At 43.5% G+C, this 19,179-nt stretch overlaps 1 protein-coding gene across 8 annotated transcripts in view; it reads right to left on the bottom strand.

Moving 5' to 3' along the window:
• Window positions 1-19,179, bottom strand: part of CIITA (class II major histocompatibility complex transactivator) — an 851,446-nt gene that overhangs the window by 167,227 nt on the left and 665,040 nt on the right. For 7 of the 8 annotated variants that reach the window (XM_044089141.1, XM_044089142.1, XM_044089145.1 and 4 more), the window contains one exon: window positions 667-846. In XM_044089141.1, coding sequence (XP_043945076.1) covers window positions 667-846 — 180 coding nt within the window. Of the gene's footprint in view, window positions 1-666; window positions 847-19,093 lie in introns of those variants that run through there. The other variant, XM_044089148.1, reaches the window with a different exon arrangement.

The following is a 19,179-nucleotide window of genomic DNA, read 5'->3' as shown; positions in this document are numbered from 1 at the left end:
ATCAACTTACAAATGAAGTGAGGGTGTGACAAAACACTGGGCCATTATATTTAGTTTAAACACTGGGCCATTATATTTAGTTTAAACACTGGGCCATTATATTTAGTTTAAACACTGGGCCATTCTATTTAGTTTACGGTGCAACAAACAAATTTCCTAGCAGAGCCTAATGAATGCATATCTATGTGCAACTACGTCAGTTCACGATCAAGCATGCAGGCATTCCTGCATCTCTCAGATATCTCCTAGATCTGAAACTGCATATACTGGTCTCTAGTAACAAATGTGGTCATTATACTCCTGGGCATTACTGTAGTGCTAACAGACCATGATCCTAATCTTGAGACATAAATTCCCTACTGTTGTGCAGCCTTTGGTGCCCAGCTCTACTTGCTGAACCTTTGCCTTCTGCTGGCAGCTGGAATAAAACTTTTTGCCCAGTAAGATGGCCATATACCAGACCTATTTCAACTATTAACTTAAGAGTACAGACAAGATATACTACATGTCAAGATGTGTCTCTGCTTTGCGTATCTTATCATTTGATGCAGACTTAAGTGGACTTCCATGTAGACCCAAACATATCAAAAAGCAGAAAAATATCTGTGTTACTAAACAGAAAAACAAAACTTGCTAATTAAATAAGCTCCAATAAAACTGTAGTACCATGGATACAGCTGTCCTTCCTCCTGAATCTGGATTAAAGCAGTAAGGTCATCCACGTCTTTCATACTCCTAAGTTTTAAGGGATTAATTGTAAATTTCTCCATGCACCTTCTTAACAGTGCCTTTCCTCCACGGTGCTGCAAAGACTGCCAGAGTTTGATAGTATCACCTGTGGGGGCCCTATTGAAAAAGAAAGTTATTAGTAAATGCAGCATATGAAATAACTTTTAGTTATGTACTCACCATAACTTCAGATGTTTGGGATCCATCTCGCCTGCATTCTGACTGATGGGTTCAGAGCCGATCCCTCGGCTCCGACTCGGCACGCTTATGCCAAAGAGCGAAGTCTCTTATTGGCTGAGCTTACTATATCCCAGGATGCACCACTACCAGTCCCCCAGATCTAGTTTGTCCGCATACATGCACACATGCACGCCCTGCTTATATAACATCGTCAGATGAAACAAGATAAAACAGTAGAACTCAAAACCGTTCAATCTCTTCTGATCTCCAAGGCAGGGGAAGGAGGGTGGGTATTAGGAATGTAGGCGAGATGGATCCCAAACATCTGAAGTTATGGTGAGTACATAACTAAAAGATGTTATGTGATCCTATCTCGCCTACATTCTGACTGATGGGACAGCGTCCCTAGCACCTGAATCCTGGGTGGCTCACTGGAAAACACTCCTGAGTACCGTGGAACCAAATGATGCTCGCCCTTTAGATGCCACATCCAATTTATAGTGGGAAATGAAAGTGTGCGGATTTGACCAAGTAGACCCAGCACAAATCTCCGATATAGCGAGCTTGGAATGAAAAGCTATAGAAGTCGCCATAGCTCTGGTAGAGTGAGCTTTGATAGATGTTGTAAGTTGCTTATTCAAGAAGAATAAGCCTGAGTTATACAATCTCTAATCCATTTGGAGATAGTAGCTTTTGTAATGGTTTTACCCAATTTATTGTCTGAGAAGGACACAAACAATTGGTCTGACTTACGAAATTGCTGAGTCCTGTCTAAATAGAAGCGCAATTGCCTGTGAACATCCAATTTATGGAGAGTGTATTCTGCTTCATTGGAGAATTTTGGGAAGAAAACTGGTAGCTCTAGAGATTGTTGAAGACAGAGATTAGAACAGACCTTTGGGACAAAGGATGGATTAGGCCTAAGTGATACTCTATCCTTGTGGAAAATCAAGTACGGTGGTTTAATAGATAGGGCTTGAAGCTCTGAAACTCTTCTTGCTGAAGTAATTGCAACTAAGAAGGCAGTTTTCCAAGACAGATATTTTAACTCACATGTAGCAGCCGGTTCGAAAGGGGGAGATGTTAATGCACAAAGCACCAAATCAAGATCCCACGGAGGCGCAGGATGAAAAACTGGGGGTCTTAACAGGCCCGCACCTTTAATAAAAGTCTTGCATAATCTGCTGCTCATCAATGGAGGATCCATGGATTCGTGGAATTTAGAGATAGCCACCAGTTGGACTTTAATAGTAGAGACAGAAGATCCTTGATTAAACAGGGATGTTAAGAATTTCAAAACTTCCGGGATCGGAGCAGTGATAGGGTCTAAGCCCCTGAGTTGAGCCCAGATAGCAAACCTCTTCCACTTACTGAGGTACAATTTGTTAGTGGTGGGTTTGTGGGCTGAAGATAAAATGTGAATAACTTCCGGGTCTAATGTGTGACTTCTGACTAAAGTCGGAAGTGGAGGAGCCAGGCTGTCAACTTCAAGGATTGTAGGGACTGATGCTGTCGTCCCGACTGATGGATTAGCAGATCCGGAGTTAGATCTAACGTCCAAGGATCGTCCACCGCATGTTTCTTCAGGTAGGGAAACCATACCTGACGAGGCCAGTATGGAGCAATCAGTATCATTGTGGACCCCAATTGAGAAGCTTTTTGAATGACTTTGGAGAGAAGTGGTATCGGAGGAAAGGCATAAAGTAGCCCTGTTGGCCAAGGTTGTGCTAGAGCATCCATAGCTGGTACTCCCTGATGTGGAGTCAAGGAGAAGAACCTTTTGCACTTCGTGTTTAGTGGTGTTGCAAATAGGTCGCAGCACGGCGTCCCCCATCTCCTGAAAACCTGAGCTGCTACTGTTTCGTTTAGGGACCACTCGTGAGGAGAGAGAATTGTCCTGCTCAATTTGTCTGCCAATATATTTGATTTCCCCGGAATGTGGGTCGCTACCAAGAAACGGTTGGTAGCTACAGCCCATTCCCACACCCTCATGGCCTCTCTGCAAAGGGGGTAAGATCTGGTCCCTCCTTGTTTGTTTAGATACCAGACCACCGACATGTTGTCTGTGTGGATGGCGATGATGCCCTGAGGAAGAAACTTGTGTAAGGCCTGTAGGGACAGAAGTACAGCCCTCATCTCCAACACATTGATGTGGAGAAGAGCTTCGCCTGGAAGCCAGGAGCCCTGAACTAACCTGCCCAGACAATGCCCCCACCCTATCTGGGAGGCATCTGTCGTCAGGGTAACCACTGGAGAGGAATAACAAAGGGGCTTCCTTGATTTAGATTGGATGTCTGAAGCCACCAGCGAAGGTCCCGTTTGCATGTTTCTGTAATCATGATGGGATGATTGAGGGGAAGGTCCTGAAAGGACCATTGAGTTGACAATAGCCACTGAAGAATCCTCATGTGCAATCTTGCCAGAGGAACTAGAAGAACCGTGGCAGACATTGAACCTAAAACTTGTAGGACCATCCTGGCTGGGGCTTTGGATCTTGAAATCAGAGCTTGAACTTGGCCCTGTAAAGTTTGGATCCTTTCGGTAGGAAGAAAAACGCGCATCAATTTTGAGTCTATCTCTGCTCCTATGAACCTTATGCGTTGAGAGGGCAGCAAGACAGACTTTGACCAATTGAATGTAATCCCCAGGGTAGCACCCAGGGAGATGGTGGCTTTGAGGTTGTCCATTAGTAGATGCCTGGTGGTGGCAGTCAGGAGCCAGTCGTCCAGATAGGGAAACACTTGGAATCCAAGACTCCTCAGGTGAGCAGTCACTACTGTCAAACACTTGGTGAACACCCTGGGGGCTGTGGTGAGACCAAAGGGCAGTGCACAAAATTGGAAATGACTGACTCCCAGGCTGAAGCGCAGATACCTCCTGGACGCCTGATGTATCGGTATGTGATAATAGGCGTCCTTGAGGTCTATGGAGCACATCCAAACATCCTTCTCCAACAATGGGAGAATGGATTGTAACGTGACCATTCGGAATTTGGATTTCGTGACGGACTGGTTCAGTCTGCTGAGATCCAATATTGGTCTCAGGTCCCCTGTCTTTTTTGGCACTAAAAAGAACCTGGAGTAATTTCCGGATCCGATCTGGTCTGTGGGGACCGGTTGGATGACTCCTTTTCCAGCAGCTTTAAAGCTTCTGCGGCTGCAATTTCCCTTTGACTGGGTGGTGGGTCCGGGATTTTTTGGACGGTGGGGGTGAGCATGTGAATGGGATGGTGTAACCTCCGGCAATGATCCGAAGCACCCATCTGTCCTGAGTGATTGACTCCCAGGCTTTTAGGTGCTTGGCAACGGCACCCGACTGGCTCGAGCAGCACAGCCGGGCAATCCCTCATGATGTGTGGGAGGCTGAAGAGCCACGAAAGGACTCGCGGTCTCCAGAATTGCGGGCCCTCTGCCGCCTCTGGGACGGCGTCTCCCAGAAAAATTTCCCGTCCTCTGCCTCTGGAAGGGAATCTTCCTGCTGTTGAGGAAAAACTTACGTGATTTACGGAACCACATCTTCCCCTCCTTTAGCCTTGGGATAAGGCCGAAAGGGAGTGGAATAACGGGCACCTACGGCAGATAAAGTTTTTCCCTCTTGCTCACAGCGGGTAAGGGTGTCTTTAACCTTAGGTCCAAACAAAGAGGACCCATCAAAGGGAGCGTCGGCGAAGGAAGACTTGAAGGCCTCCATGAACTGACACAAGCGGAGCCAGGCTTGTCTCCGTGAGAGCCACGCCTGTGCCTGCCGCTCTACCCGCTCCTTCGGCCGCATAGGAAATGAGCCTCATGGACGAAGTTAGAAATTGACGTAAGGATAGCCAACTGAGAGCTAACCGACTGGGCTAGCTGCTCAGGTAGGTTACCGAGAGGGAATCTGACAGCTCCTTGACCAGATCCCTCTGAAGCCTGGTAAAATGTGCCAAATAATTCAGAGACCTTAAAGTAAAGGCCGCTGAAGTCAGGGTGCGCTTCCCGTACCTGTCCATGCTCCTAGACTCCTTATTAGGAGGATGGACGGACGTTGAAGCCTCTGCCACGTCCTGTTGTGTAGCAGATGCCACCACCATGGCATCTACAGCCACGCCTTTAGTGAGGAACTCCTTCTCGGGTGGGGCAGACAAAAATTTATTAGGACGAGAAGGGACTGGTTCCACGGTATCTGGATGTTCCCACGCCCTTCGACAAACTAAATCCAGGAGCTCGTCGAAGGGCGGAGACACCCAGGAGGCGGAGGGCTGAGCCCCAAAGGCCTTGAGGAGCACTGACTCATCAGCAGAGGGGGGTTTGGATATCCAGCCGCCTCGTTGTTTGAGGATCTCTAAGATGTCTGCAAATGAGACATCATCCGAGGGCGACTGGGACCCCTCCGCATCATCAAGATCAGTGTCCGATGTAATAGACTCGGGGGAGTCCACGTGCTTCCTCTTGCACGATTTCTTCCTTGGGGGTTCCTCTGAAGACAACTCCGAAGAACCCTCAGGAGGAGGGAACCCCAATGGGGTAACCTTAGGCCCAGGGGCTCCGCTGCCTACGGACAGGGGAACTGCCAAAGACCCAGTCTCCACGCCCAGGGAAGGTGCCGGTAAAGCCGGAGAGATGGCCGAAGCCTTGGCCAAGGCACTCCTCATAGCTCTGAAAGCCGGACCCCCAGAATCCTGGGAGTGTCCGGTCCCCGGAGCCATGATAGCAGACGGAAGTCCCGCAGCCGAAGCACCGAGGGGGAGGCTCGGAACCGAAAGCATAGGTCCCAAACATCACCCCCGGGTCCAGCCGAAGAAGTCCGTGTACCAAACTCGGACCCGAAGGCCCGGGTTGGAGTAAGGGTCGGAGCCGACCCTAAGATCTCCACCGGCTCCAACAGCACCTGCTCCGACGGAGCAGCGGTCGGAGGAGGAATAGCAATGGGATGGGCATGGGCTATCAGCTCCGAAGCCAACTGGGTCGGAGCCGAAACAAATTTTTGAAAGACTGGGGACTGGAACAGTCTTTGGAGCACCCTGTCTATATCCGAATCCGACATCCTCGATGACTTAGAGGATACTGAACGGGTTCGAGATGGCCTCTCCAACGGCCCCAAAGGGCTAGGGGACCGGCTCGGCGACTCGATGACTATCAGCGCCGAAGGAATACCCACACTAGTTTCCATCGGTGCCGAGGAGGACTTGGCGCCGAGGAGGAAGTGTCTGAGCGGGCAACCCTTGTCGGCTCCGAGACCAGTGGAGCCGACGAAGGTGACCCGCCTCGATGCCCCAGCCATCGGCTCCGAAGCCAGAGGAGTCGAGACTGGTGGCATCGAGGCAGACTGTTCCGCCCTCGGCTCCGAAGTCCTTGGAGCCGAAGGAGAAGCCTGCCTATGTCTTTTGGCGGCCGGATCCGACGGACTGGTCGGAGCCGACGCCTTTTCTTTTTAGCTGGAGAAGGAGAGGATGCTAAAGCTTCTTCAAAGGAGGGTTTTATTAAGCCTTTAAGAATGAGTTTATTTTTCCTCTCCTGGAGGACCCTCGAGGAAAAAGCGTGACACACACTGCATGACTCTTGTAAATGTTTTGCACCCAAACAATAAACACAGAGAGAGTGGTCATCTGTGATTGACATTTTAAAATTACATTTGGTGCATTTTTTGAAGCCCGAAGGCCTAGGATTTTGAGACATTATGACCAATAATGCAGTAATAGCAAGAACAACACAATCCTAATTTGACTTGACTTAACTGACTCTACAAAAATCAGTTTACAACTGCCGATTTAAACAATCCGAACAACAAAAAACTCAAGGGGATCTGAAACCCCAAAGGTTTGAGAGGGGTTGACTGACCGGGAAAGGCCCTACAGATGAAGGAGGCCTGAAATCAGAAACCAACGCCCAATCACACTACAAGTTTTCACAAAAAAAACTCCAATCACTACACAAAGCACAGAGTAGCCATTAAAACAGCTTTTTATGACAGGAACAGCAATTTTATGACAGAAAAAAGTAAGTAAAATACTACTCAGCTCAGCCAGCTCGAGACCACGTCTTCGCAGGTTAGCGGCAAACGAGATCTGGGGGACTGGTAGTGGTGCATCCTGGGATATAGTAAGCTCAGCCAATAAGAGACTTCGCTCTTTGGCATAAGCGTGCCGAGTCGGAGCCGAGGGATCGGCTCCGAACCCATCAGTCAGAATGTAGGCGAGATAGGATCACATAACATCTTTCCATGTTGATGCAAGGCTGCAGTGTATTATTAGTCAGGAATGAATCAGCATTACAAAATACATTTCAGAGACTGTAACAGAAATAAAATGTCCTGCAATGCAAATGTGGTTCCCCTCACACCTCACCAATGTACTGCTGATTTTGCAGTTCTGTTCTGCATGTCATAAAATGACAGCAATTGGGATAACAGGGCTAAGGATGGGAACATTAAAGTATTGCTTATTCAGTACACATGCCTGTGATAAAAAGGAAAAAATTCATAGCAATTTACACTGTTCTAATAAAAATAATTACAAAAGAAATACAAAACAGCAAAATTATCTGAAAATAATTAGTAACATTTGTAAAGTCCAGTCTTACACTAGAAAGAAGTATCATTTTTTTTGAAAACTCAGTTGTTTGCCACACATTTAAATTTATAATCGCCACGGTGGTACTAGGAGTTTTTGTGTGTGCATTTTGTACGATTTCCCTTTTACGTTAAGAGAGTGTTCCACTGACTGAACTGTATCGTAGTTCTTGCCCTTTGGACACCCGGAATCTCAGTAGCCCTACTTTAAAAATAAGCAGCTTGTTTAGGGTATCCTCTGCCACCTTTGAACTCTGATCTAGAAGCTCACAGCTGTTAAGTTTGTGCTTCTTGATCAGCTGCTAAATGCTTTAATGATTATGTGGCCAATATAATGTACTTTCTGAGGCCTCATTAACTTGAATGGAAAGTATCCTGGTGTGATTACCCAAATGTCATCACACTCTTCTATAAAGTAAAGATGGCAAGGTGGCTAAACAGTGGTGAGGTTCAAAACTGGAAAGGTTAAGCAGGTTATCTTGAAGGTGTTGCAGACTTCTAAATTTCAGAAAATCTAGTGATGTATTTTCCATAAAAGAAATTGCCACCACATGTGAGTGGTAGCTGGCCACAGACACCCATGGAAAATTCCTGTAATACTACAAACAAGTGCTTCGTCTAAAGACGAACCAGAAACAAAGCATCAAATCAACATTTACATCTAAAATATTTACTTTAGTGGAATCATCTAGAAAATTCCACTGCAAAGAAATACCTGCTTCCATTTAATCATAATGCAAAACATTAAATTCATCAGGCACACTCACTAAATTCAGTGTCTCAATGAGGCACATTTTCTAAACAATGTAATTTTAGATAATTTAGTTAACTCTGACATCTTTTTTTTTTTTTTTAATTTATACCAAAGTGTTTTATTTGTATGTTCTATATATTTTTTTTTGTAAACACTAAGCGGTGGTGGTGCTGCGGTAGCGTTGTCACCTCACAGTAAGACGCTGTCCGGTTCGAATCTCAGCTAGAGCGTCTTCTGCGTGGAGACATGCGTGAATGGGCGTACCTTTGTTGAAGGTTGTGCGTCAGGGCTGGTAACTCGGCACGTAAAAATCAACTACCAATCATTAGCGGACCGGAGTTCCGCTGTGGCGACCCCTAACCGGGAAAAGCCGAAAGACACAACAACTCTAAGCACCACCTCTTAACTATCAAGATTTCCACAGAATGTCCAGATTTTTGCCTCATATTTTTAGTTTGTTGGTAATAAAACTTGTGGTTTTCTGGCAAATCACTGAAGATTGAAGTCGTAAAATAATGAGATAAATTTGAGTTTCAGACGTCATACCCTTCAGAAAACGAGTGTTAACATAACTGCTATACTAGCAACTTTCTAGGTTTATAAGAGCAATATTTAAAATATGTCCCTATTTTTGGGCCTTTGTCCCCCCATTATTTTAATCTCGGTCCAGATTCCTTGAGCTAAGGGGTTGGGAGGTATAGTGAAAGGACACCTATGTGTCTGTTAGCACCCAGTGTATGACTTAGTATACGAGATGTAATATTGATACACAAAGTGAATTCAGAGGGAGGTTACTTGAGCAAAGTGCTTTGGTTGTACACAGTAGCATAGTCTTGCTGACTGTCAAACCTTCATTGGTCTAATAAGATCCCAGTGCAGGCCACTGTCCAATTCAACCATCTTTAGAAATGTCTCCAAGGCAACTGACTTGCTTTTGCTTGAAACATATTAACAGCTGACTACATAGTAAGTACTGCCATATATATCTAAAGTTTCTGTCCTCATCTCAGCTCTTGCATAGGGGATTCTGTTCGTAGTAGGGGATTCTGTTCGTATTTGCTACAAATACAATATCAAATTTAGACACAAGTACTTCAGGTGGAACTCAACCATAAACCAACATTACAACCAAAAAAAAAAAATCACAGCTCTAAAGAAAAGAATTACGTTTCATTATACTCCTATAAACTGGTTCGTAGGTAGTTACTAGGACTCGGATGACCATTGAGAAGCCTAACAGAAATTCCCAGCTGCCCCCAAGAATGGTGTAGCTAGTGATCTCCTCAAGGTCATAAAGTAGGCAAATCAGGGCTGAAAGTAAAACTCTGTACCACAGGAACTATAGCTCATAGCCTTAACCCTCTGTTCCAACTACACCAAAGCAACTTCAAAATGGATATTAAAGAAACTGAAAAGTAGGATCAAAGGTTAAAAAGCAATTTATGAACTAAAAATTGTTGCGTCAGCAAACTAAAACCACAAGGCATGCTTTAGCTACATAAAGAACCTTAGAAATAATACCCAGCATTCCACCAAGTGTATTAATGATATCATCCACTCAAACCCCAGGGATATGGCTAATCCACTGAAAACCTGAGAATATGGCTAATCCACTCAAACCCCAAGAGTATGGCTAAGCCACTCAAACCCCAAGGATATGGCTAACATATGGGAAGACAGATTTAACTCTAACTTCTTCCTCTTGTTGCCTCCCAGTTTCCCAGTATGAAGTACTCTGTTCTTACTCCATAATCCCAAGAAACCACCTCAGAACATATACTGAAAGTGCGGTACAGGAGCAAAAAAAAAAAAAAAAAAAAAAAAAAAAAACCAGCACTATGGGTCCAGAAGATAACAAACTGGAGTGTTTCCTGGTCAGTATGAAACACCCAACTGGAGCTCTTCCTGAAAATATTCAGTTGCAGCCTCTTCACTGGGTATGTATCAGATGTCTGCAGAACAGCTGCACCCTTCCACAAGAGCGGCCTCACCAGCAATGTACCAACATCACCAGCATCATTTACAGAGTCATAGAATGTATCATCACATGTCTCATCAGGACAGACCTAGGAATCCTACATTCCACAGAGCTACACTTAGTTTGCTTTGCAAATAGTAGATCATATCTATTAAAACTAGCTGACTTGTCTGAAAGAGAAGCACTAGATAGTGTAACATCATGCACACAGCTTCCCTTGATTTAGTTACGGCCTTTGATGCTATACTCCCATTGGCAGAACGGTCAAACTCAATATAACTCTCTATGTCACCTGTTGGATGGTCAACTGGCTCACTGACGGGCACCATTCTATTACGAGTTGGGATCACACTGCCCTCCAAGAGGCTTGTCACCAGTGATGCACCCCAGAACTCTGTGCTCAGTTCTGGGACCACTAATATTTCTCATTTACTTCAGTGATGTTGAAACCAACAGTAACGCCCTTTGTCTAATCAAGTGTGCAGACAACTGCAAGCTTGGAACCAGAAACATAGCTAGGGTAAAGCAAAGGGTGCAGCTGCCCCAGGCAAAAAGTAATAGAGGGTATGATTGACTGACTCATGTCACTCTTTACTAACAATGCCATGACAGGCCTAGGTACCTTTATGGCAAAAGAATTCTCGTCTGACCACCATGGATCCACAGACAAGAGGGAAAGCCTGCTGCCTTGCCCAACTGACTACTAGGGCGCCGCTGTTTTCCTTTGAACGCTGAGTTTGCATTTGTCATCAAAGCGGAGTGTTGTAGTGCTCTTTGTCTTGTCTAAACTAGCAAGCAGTTTTGCTGCAGTTTAAAAGAAAAAAAGATTTTCCCCTTTAAGATAAATCTGTGCCCTGCAGCAGTGCATGTGTGATATAAACTGTAGCAGCTGCTTGCTACAAATGTAGGAAGCAGTTTGCTACAGTTTAAACCAAAAGTTTATACATGTAGTATATGTGTGTGTGTGTGTGTGTGTGTGTGTGTGTGTGTGTGTATATATATATATATATATATATATATATTACATACACACACACACAGTTAGACACAGTTACATAAGTGATTTAGTGCTCCTTGTTTCTTGTGTATAAACTGTAGCAACTTGTTCTATAAATGGTCTAATCAGTGCTTAATTCAAGGACAATAAAGTATTTAGATCTGGATGATATACCCTTGGTGATCAGCTGCACCAAGTAAAAGGACTTCCTGACAACTAATGCTACATGGCAATCTCAACCCACTAACTACATTTCAGTTTTGAACTGGAGTATTGTCAATGCTACATACTGTGGGGATGGTTTGTGTGCCAGATCTGACAATGTTGCCTTTTTTTTAGCATTTAATTGAAGTGGATTTTGGCTTATTGGTTAAGGTGTTTAAATTACAGACACAAAGTGCAAGGTTTGATTCTCGCATAGGGTAATTGGCTAGACTTAAAATGGCCCACATGGGCAGTTAGTCTAGGATGAGTCTACGAACCTATGAACCTTTTGTTCAATACAACACATTTATAAGTTAAGTTCCTTCTGGAGGACTTCTGTGTCAGTGGGATTTGACAGTGACTTCCAGTCTACAATCATTTGCAAAGTTGGTTAGCAACAGGTCCTGCATTCTAATATGTAGGTCAGAGAAGCAGATATCAAACAGCAGTCCAAACACCATGACCCGCTGGACACCACTGGTCACCTTCATGTCCTCTGACACTGCTATACTAGCCACACAGTGTGGTTCTGCCTTTTAGCCAATTAGCTAGCCTTCATACCACAAAGGGATCTATTTGTACATCATTTAGTTTATTAATTATGTTAGCATAGATGATGGTGTCAAATGCCTTGGCAAAATCAAGATAGGTTAGTTTGGGAAACAGGAACTATTTTACACTTTCCACACAAACAGCACCTCTCTCCCTTAAAAATTGACATTATCATTAGAGACCCAGCCTCCTTTATGGAACAGGACTCTCTCCTGACCACCATCTATCCACAGTCATTAGGAAAGGCTGCTGTGTCACCCAAATGACTACTGAGAACTTCTCCTTGTGGTCCAAAGGCATCATCGTTCCCTTATGCTCAATAGACATCAAGCCCAGCACCCATCACCATGCACATGTCCAAGTACCTAACCCATCTTGAGAAACCACACTAGAATACACTGCACCCATCACCATGCACATGTCCAAGTACCTAACCCATCTTGAGAAACCACACTAGAATACACTGCACCCATCACCATGCACATGTCCAAGTACCTTACCCATCTTGAGAAACCACACTAGAATACACTGCACCCATCACCATGCACATGTCCAAGTACCTTACCCATCTTGCGAAACCACAGCAGATCTTTACCAAAAAGAAAAAAAAAACTTAGGCATGGGTCCCAACAACCAGTACAACACAGCTGGACCAATCGGAGGACACACTCCCCCAGAGTACCTATCCTAACACAATCCTTCTGTACAACGATTACCTATCCTAACACAATCCTTCTGTACAGTGATTACCTAACCTAACACAACCCTTCTGCAAAGAGATTACCTATTCTTACAGAATCCTTCTGCAAAACAATTACCTATTCTAACACAATCTTTCTGCACAGTGATTACCTATCCTAACACAACCCTTCTGCACAGTGATTACCTATCCTAACACAACCCTTCGGCACACAGATTACCTATCCTAACACAATCCTTCTGCACAGCAATTACTTAACTGCACAGTGATTACCTAACCTAACACAATCCTTCTGTACAGAGATTACCTATTCTAACACAACCCTTCTGCACAGAGATTACCTATCCTAACACAATCCTTCTGCACAGCGATTACCTATCCTAACACAATCCTTCTGCACAGCAATTACTTACCTGCACAGTGATTACCTAACCTAACACAAACCTTCTGCACAGAGATTACCTATCCTAACACAACCCTTCTGCACAGAGATGACCTATTCTAACACAACCCTTTTGCACAGACCTATTCTAACACAACCCTTTTGCACAGACATTACCTATTCTAACACAAACTTTCTGTAAAACAATTACCTATCTTTACACAATCCTTCTGCACAGAGATTGCCTATTCTAACACAATCCTTCTGCACAGAGATTACCTATTCTAACACAATCCTTCTGCACAGAGATTACCTATCCTAACACAATCCTTCTGCACAGCAATTACCTATCCTAACACAATCCTTCTGCACAGCAATTACTTACCTGCACAGTGATTACCCAACCTAACACAATCCTTCGCACAGTGATTACCTATCCTAACACAATCCTTCTGCACAGAGATGGCCTATACTAACACAATCCTTGTGGACAATTACCTATCTTTACACAATCCTTCTGCACAGAGATTGCCTAACCTAACACAATCCTTCTGCACAGAGATTACCTAACCTAACACAATCCTACTGCACAGTGATAATCTAACACAATCTTTCTGCACAACAATTACCTATCTTTATACAATCCTTCTGCACAGTGATTACCTAACCTAACACAATCCTTCTGCACAACAATTACCTATCTTTATGCAGTCCTTCTGCACATTGATTACCTAACCTAACACAATCCTTCTGCACAGAGATTACCTATCCTAACACAATCCTTCTGCACAGAGATTGCCTGTTCTTACACTATCCTTCAGCACAGTGATTATCCATAGTAACACAATTCTTCTGCACAGTGATTACCTATCCAAACACAATCCTTCTCCACAGCAGTTACCTATCCTAACAGTACTTCCCTGAGTTCACTTCTGTTCTATAACCAAAGAAAGTATTATTACAGCTTTATATGTGGTAAATTAACACAGTCAGCAGCTATCAGTACACAGTAGTTTAATAAGTTAAATTAAAAAAGTAGATTCAACTTGTTAAAGATGAAGCAGATGTTCTGTTCGAAGCAAGTGTTGAGATCTGAATGAAAATTACTGCTACATGTCTTCTTCCATGGTGTGACGGACTCATTGTCTGAAGACATGCAGGAGCCCAGTGGTAAGGGTAGCCAGGGTGATGGTTCTTTTGAGTCACAGATGGAAGGGTTGGCAACAGCATAACCAACTCTGTCCCCCATCCTGGTGATCTCCTTCCGTTTGTGTTTACACCCATCCCTGTTTGTTGTGCAGTCCTCCTTGACACCATTGTCTTTTCTTTGTGTCCCTTCTGTCTCCTCCCGCATTGTGTCAGCACCTCCCCTGTCAGTCTTGTAGGTACTTCTGTGTTTGTTGGTGCCCCCCTACCCACCCTAACCCTCTTACCTTTCTCTTACTTCCCTTACTACCTCCCCAACTTCCCTTTCCTTCATGTATGTATATAAAATGGGCACCTGAACCAGAAAAAGAAATCCGTCTTTCCTACCTCCGGTCTGCTCATTCCCTGACCTTTCACCTTGTGTTCTAGCCGCTTCTGTCTTCCCCTTTCATCACTTTTCTATATTTACATCTGACCTGTATCTCTTCTGTCTTCCCCTTTCATCACTTTTCTATATTTACATCTGACCCGTATTTCAGTAAAAAAACAGATCAGCACACAAATCACAGCCCATGAAGGCTTCCACATTACTTCTTGCCGTTACTTTGCATGTCGGATCGCATTAGAAATGTGCAACACTTCTGCTTCTCTTTCCTTGCAGCCACAACTGCACTGTTCCCACAGTCTACGGTGCAGCCATAAGCAGGATAAATAATGCGCTCAGATCCTCACTCTGCTACCCCTCTATATTACTTCTTAATGAGCATCGGGCCGAGCAGCACAGATGAGATAAACAGTGGTGGGCTGTCTACTACCATGCCAGTTACCCTCCTGAAACCCAGGGATGGTCTTTTAAGTAGCATGCCAATGATAGGGAACAACTGTAGCGGATTCCTCTGAATCCCACTTATGTATCTGCATTATACTGCTGTATGAGATGCCCTATCTCTGGATCCCTCTTCTGTATGCACATTATACTGCTGTATGAGATTCGCTGTCTCTAGATTCCTCTTACGTATCTGTATTACACGGCTGTATGATACCCCCTGTCTCTGGATCCCCCTTATGTATCCCCCGTCTCTGAATCCTCTTATGTATCCACATTATACTGCTGTACGTGATCCCCTGTCACTTGATCCCTCTTAAGTATCCACATTATACTGTTGTACGAGATCCCCTGTCTCTGAATCCCTTTTATGTATCCACATTATACTGTTATACGAGATCCCCTGTCTCTGGATACCTCTTATGCATCTACATTATGCTGCTGTACGAGATCCCCTGTCTCCAGATCCCTCTTACGTATCAGCATTATGCTGCTGTACGAGATCCCCTGTCTCCGGATCCCTCTTATGCATCAGCATTATACTGCTGTACGAGATCCCGTGTCTCCAGATCCCTCTTATGTATCAGCATTATACTGCTGTACGAGACCCCGTCTCCGGATCCTTCTTACGTATCAGCATTATACTGCTGTACAAGATCCCCTGTCTCCGGATCCCTCTTGCGTATCAGCATTATACTGCTGTACGAGATCCCCTGTCTCCGGCTCCCTCTTACGTATCAGCATTATACTGCTGTACGAGATCCCCTGTCTCCGGCTCCCTCTTACATAACAGCATTATACTGCTGTATGAGATCCCCTGTCTCCGGCTCCCTCTTACGTATCAGCATTATACTGCTGTACGAGATCCCCTGTCTCCGGCTCCCTCTTACATAACAGCATTATACTGCTGTATGAGATCCCCTGTCTCTAGATCCCTCTTATGTATCAGCATTATACTGCTGTATGAGATCCCCTGTCTCTGGATCCCTCTTACGTATCCACATTATACTGCTGTATGAGATATCCGGTCTCTGGATCCCTCTTAGGTATCAGCATTATACTGCTGTATGAGATCCCCGGTCTCTGGATCCCTCTTGGGTATCAGCACTATAGTGCTGTACGCGATCCCCGGTCTCTGGATCCTTCTTGGGTATCAGCATTATATTGTTGTACGAGATCCCCTGTCTCTGGATCTCTCTCATGTATCAGCATTATACTGCTGCATGAGATCCCCTGTCTCTGGATCCCTCTTATGTATCAGCATTTAAATGCTGTATGAGATCCCCTGTATCTGGATCCCTCTTACGTACCAGTGTTATACTGCTTTAACTCTCTTACATACTGTGATTCATGAAGTACTTGTAACTTTTCAAGTCCTATCCATACCTCTCAAACTCTTAGCGCAAAAAAATCTGGATAAAGCCTAAGATAATGGGACAAAAATAGGGACAGCTTTTAAAAATTGCCTCTATAAGCTTAGAAAGTTGCAAGAACAACATAATTTGTGTTATCATGCAGGATATGAAGTCTGAAACTCAAATGTATGTCATTCGTTATTGACTTCAATCCTCAGTGATTTGCCAGAAAACAACAATTTTATTCAGACCAAACCAAAATATGAGGCAGAAATCTGGACATTCTGCAAAAATATGGACTGTATGAGAGAGGTATGGTCCTATCTACTGCAACTCACAGTCTATAAATATTTACAGAGAGTGCAAGTCCTTTTGTATCTACCCTTTACTTTAAGATATTCTAATGTATTACAGTCAGAGTCATACACAAATGCACAGGGAAATTAAAAACTATTCTGTAACAGAGATGTGATACAACAATCAGGATAAAATAACTAAACATGGTGTAGAAAAAAAAATGGCAAAGGCTACAGATATTTGTTATTAAAAACTGAGACAAGTCTGACTTCTGACAGAAAAAGTACAGTCAAAGGAGTGATCGTTCATTATCAGAAAATGGCCTAAGGGGGGAAAAAACAATGAAATGACGACTTACTTGGCATATTTCAGTTTACATTTTTATTATTACATCAAGAAAACAATCATAAATATGAATTGCCTTCAGGCCTAAAACATGGTAACCATTTGAAATGTCAGGACTCACTACAGCGATTCCTGAAACACAGAGACTGAATAACCGAAAGAACGGACTTAAATACTAAGTCCGAGATGCCATTTCTCATAATATTCCCTTTTCTCTGAGGTATGGCAATCTTGAAGTTGGTATACATAAGTTTGGGGTTGTTGCAGTGGGAACCCCCCCCCCCCAAGAAAAAGAAGTTTTAAGAAGAACGGTTTTCGAAATTCTTTCTTCTATGTTTTCAGTCTTTTTTTGGCTTGTTGATACTCGGCATTGTGAGTGTCGACATTTCAATAGGGAGCCATAAAACACACACCTTCATAAGGCATGGAGGCTGAATCATGGTGAAATCAGAGCGAGTCCCAGGTATTCCAAGAACTGGTATTTGTCTAATAATGCGCTATTTTAGTTTCACTTTTACTCCTATGTTCTACACTTTATCAGGTTGTTACAGTGGTAATAATGGCAGAGTTGTTCTTCCCCATATGAAACTTATAAATATCCCACAAACCTTGGAGCATATAACAGAACATCTACACAATGAGCTTTCCACTTTTCTTAATTGGGCTGCTATCTTGGGATAAAACACACATAGAACCTGCAACTACAGTCCTTTCAGTCCTTTCAGCCAGTAAGAAAACTTGGTTTCACATTTTCAGTGAAGTCTTGACAGATGTCATGACATGAAGCCATAAAGGTAAACATATATCATTTGTTTTACTCACAGAGCCCTAATAATTGAAACTGTTTACTAACAGTCAACAGCTAGAGAACATTTATTCCCTCCCTTCCTGAAAACTTCCCGAAGACCAACGTAAATTTGGCCTACACATAAATAATTGTATTAGGAACACCAACCTCAGATTAGGACTCCTGCACCATAACAAGAAGTTATTGACCACCAAAGCCACGCTTATCTCATGCCTACCTGCTACCCACTCTAATGTACAGCTCTCAAATTCTAACTAATCTTAACTCCTCTCTTCTGACAAAAATGGAGTCGGCCTACAATAAGGTAGCCAGATTTGCGGGCAATCAACTGTACAAATCCCACCACCGCCTGCCTCTCTCTAAAATAACTTAACTGGCTAGAACTACCCCACCTTCTCTTTCTCTCACAGCCTCAGGTCATCCACTCTATCCCATTGCAGCCCTCCTATTGCCCAGTACCATCACCTCTCATCTCCCACTATTCACCAACCCGATCTCTAAGGAGCTCCACCCAAGACCTACTACAGATCCTTAAACCTAAAATCAAATCTGGCTCCAACATATATAGCTCCTACCCCTCTATGGCATGGAATAAACTCCCTCATGAAATCAGAACCCTCTCTCTTCCTAAACAATTTAAAACTGCCATCAAGCAGCATCTAAATAGTCACTGGACCTGCCATTGTACTCAACCCCCCAATACCATCCACCCTATCCCTACTTCACCCTCCATCTTCCTAGCCTACTTAAAAATAGTACCTCTCAACCTAAACTTCTTACCCCTTTATGCTCGATTCAATAAAACTTAAATCCTAACTTTTATTTGACAAATCCTCTCATATAATATTAGATGTCTGGTCTCCCTAACACATCTCACATGCATACACTGCATTTCTTATTCTCCTTGAACACATAACTGTGAATGTTTCTTCTTGTTTTCAATTTCTGCACAGTGTATTGTAAACCTATGTTATATTCTTGTTATTAATGTCTACCTTGTATCATATTTTTACTAATGGATTGTATAATTGTTTAATGTGTATAATGTATAACTGACTATTTTATGGAGCTTTTCTCCATGGGCCTACGCTGAAAAAGGGCTACTCAGCTCAGTTGGACATACCAGTTAACAAATGTTTATTTTATTATTTATTTATTTAACATTTGTTGACCGGGAATGTCCGACTAGGTTCCACAGATCCTGTTTTCAGCGGAGGCCCGGGGAGAAATGCTCCAGATAATTTAATGAATAATGATAAATATGATAAATGATAAATAATGTATTCATTATTTTAATAATAAATACATTTGGATGACAGAGCTCTCTCCTAAACAACAGCATTGCAGATTTCCAAGCCCATTTTAAAACAGTGAGGTTCCATT

Source organism: Protopterus annectens, chromosome 12.part0, assembly GCF_019279795.1.
Source record: "Protopterus annectens isolate FY-2018-M chromosome 12.part0, PAN1.0, whole genome shotgun sequence".
In the NCBI taxonomy this organism is placed as follows: Eukaryota; Metazoa; Chordata; order Ceratodontiformes; family Protopteridae; genus Protopterus; species Protopterus annectens.
The sequence above is the reverse complement of the archived record's forward strand: the minus strand, read 5'-3'. Positions and strand labels throughout refer to the sequence as shown.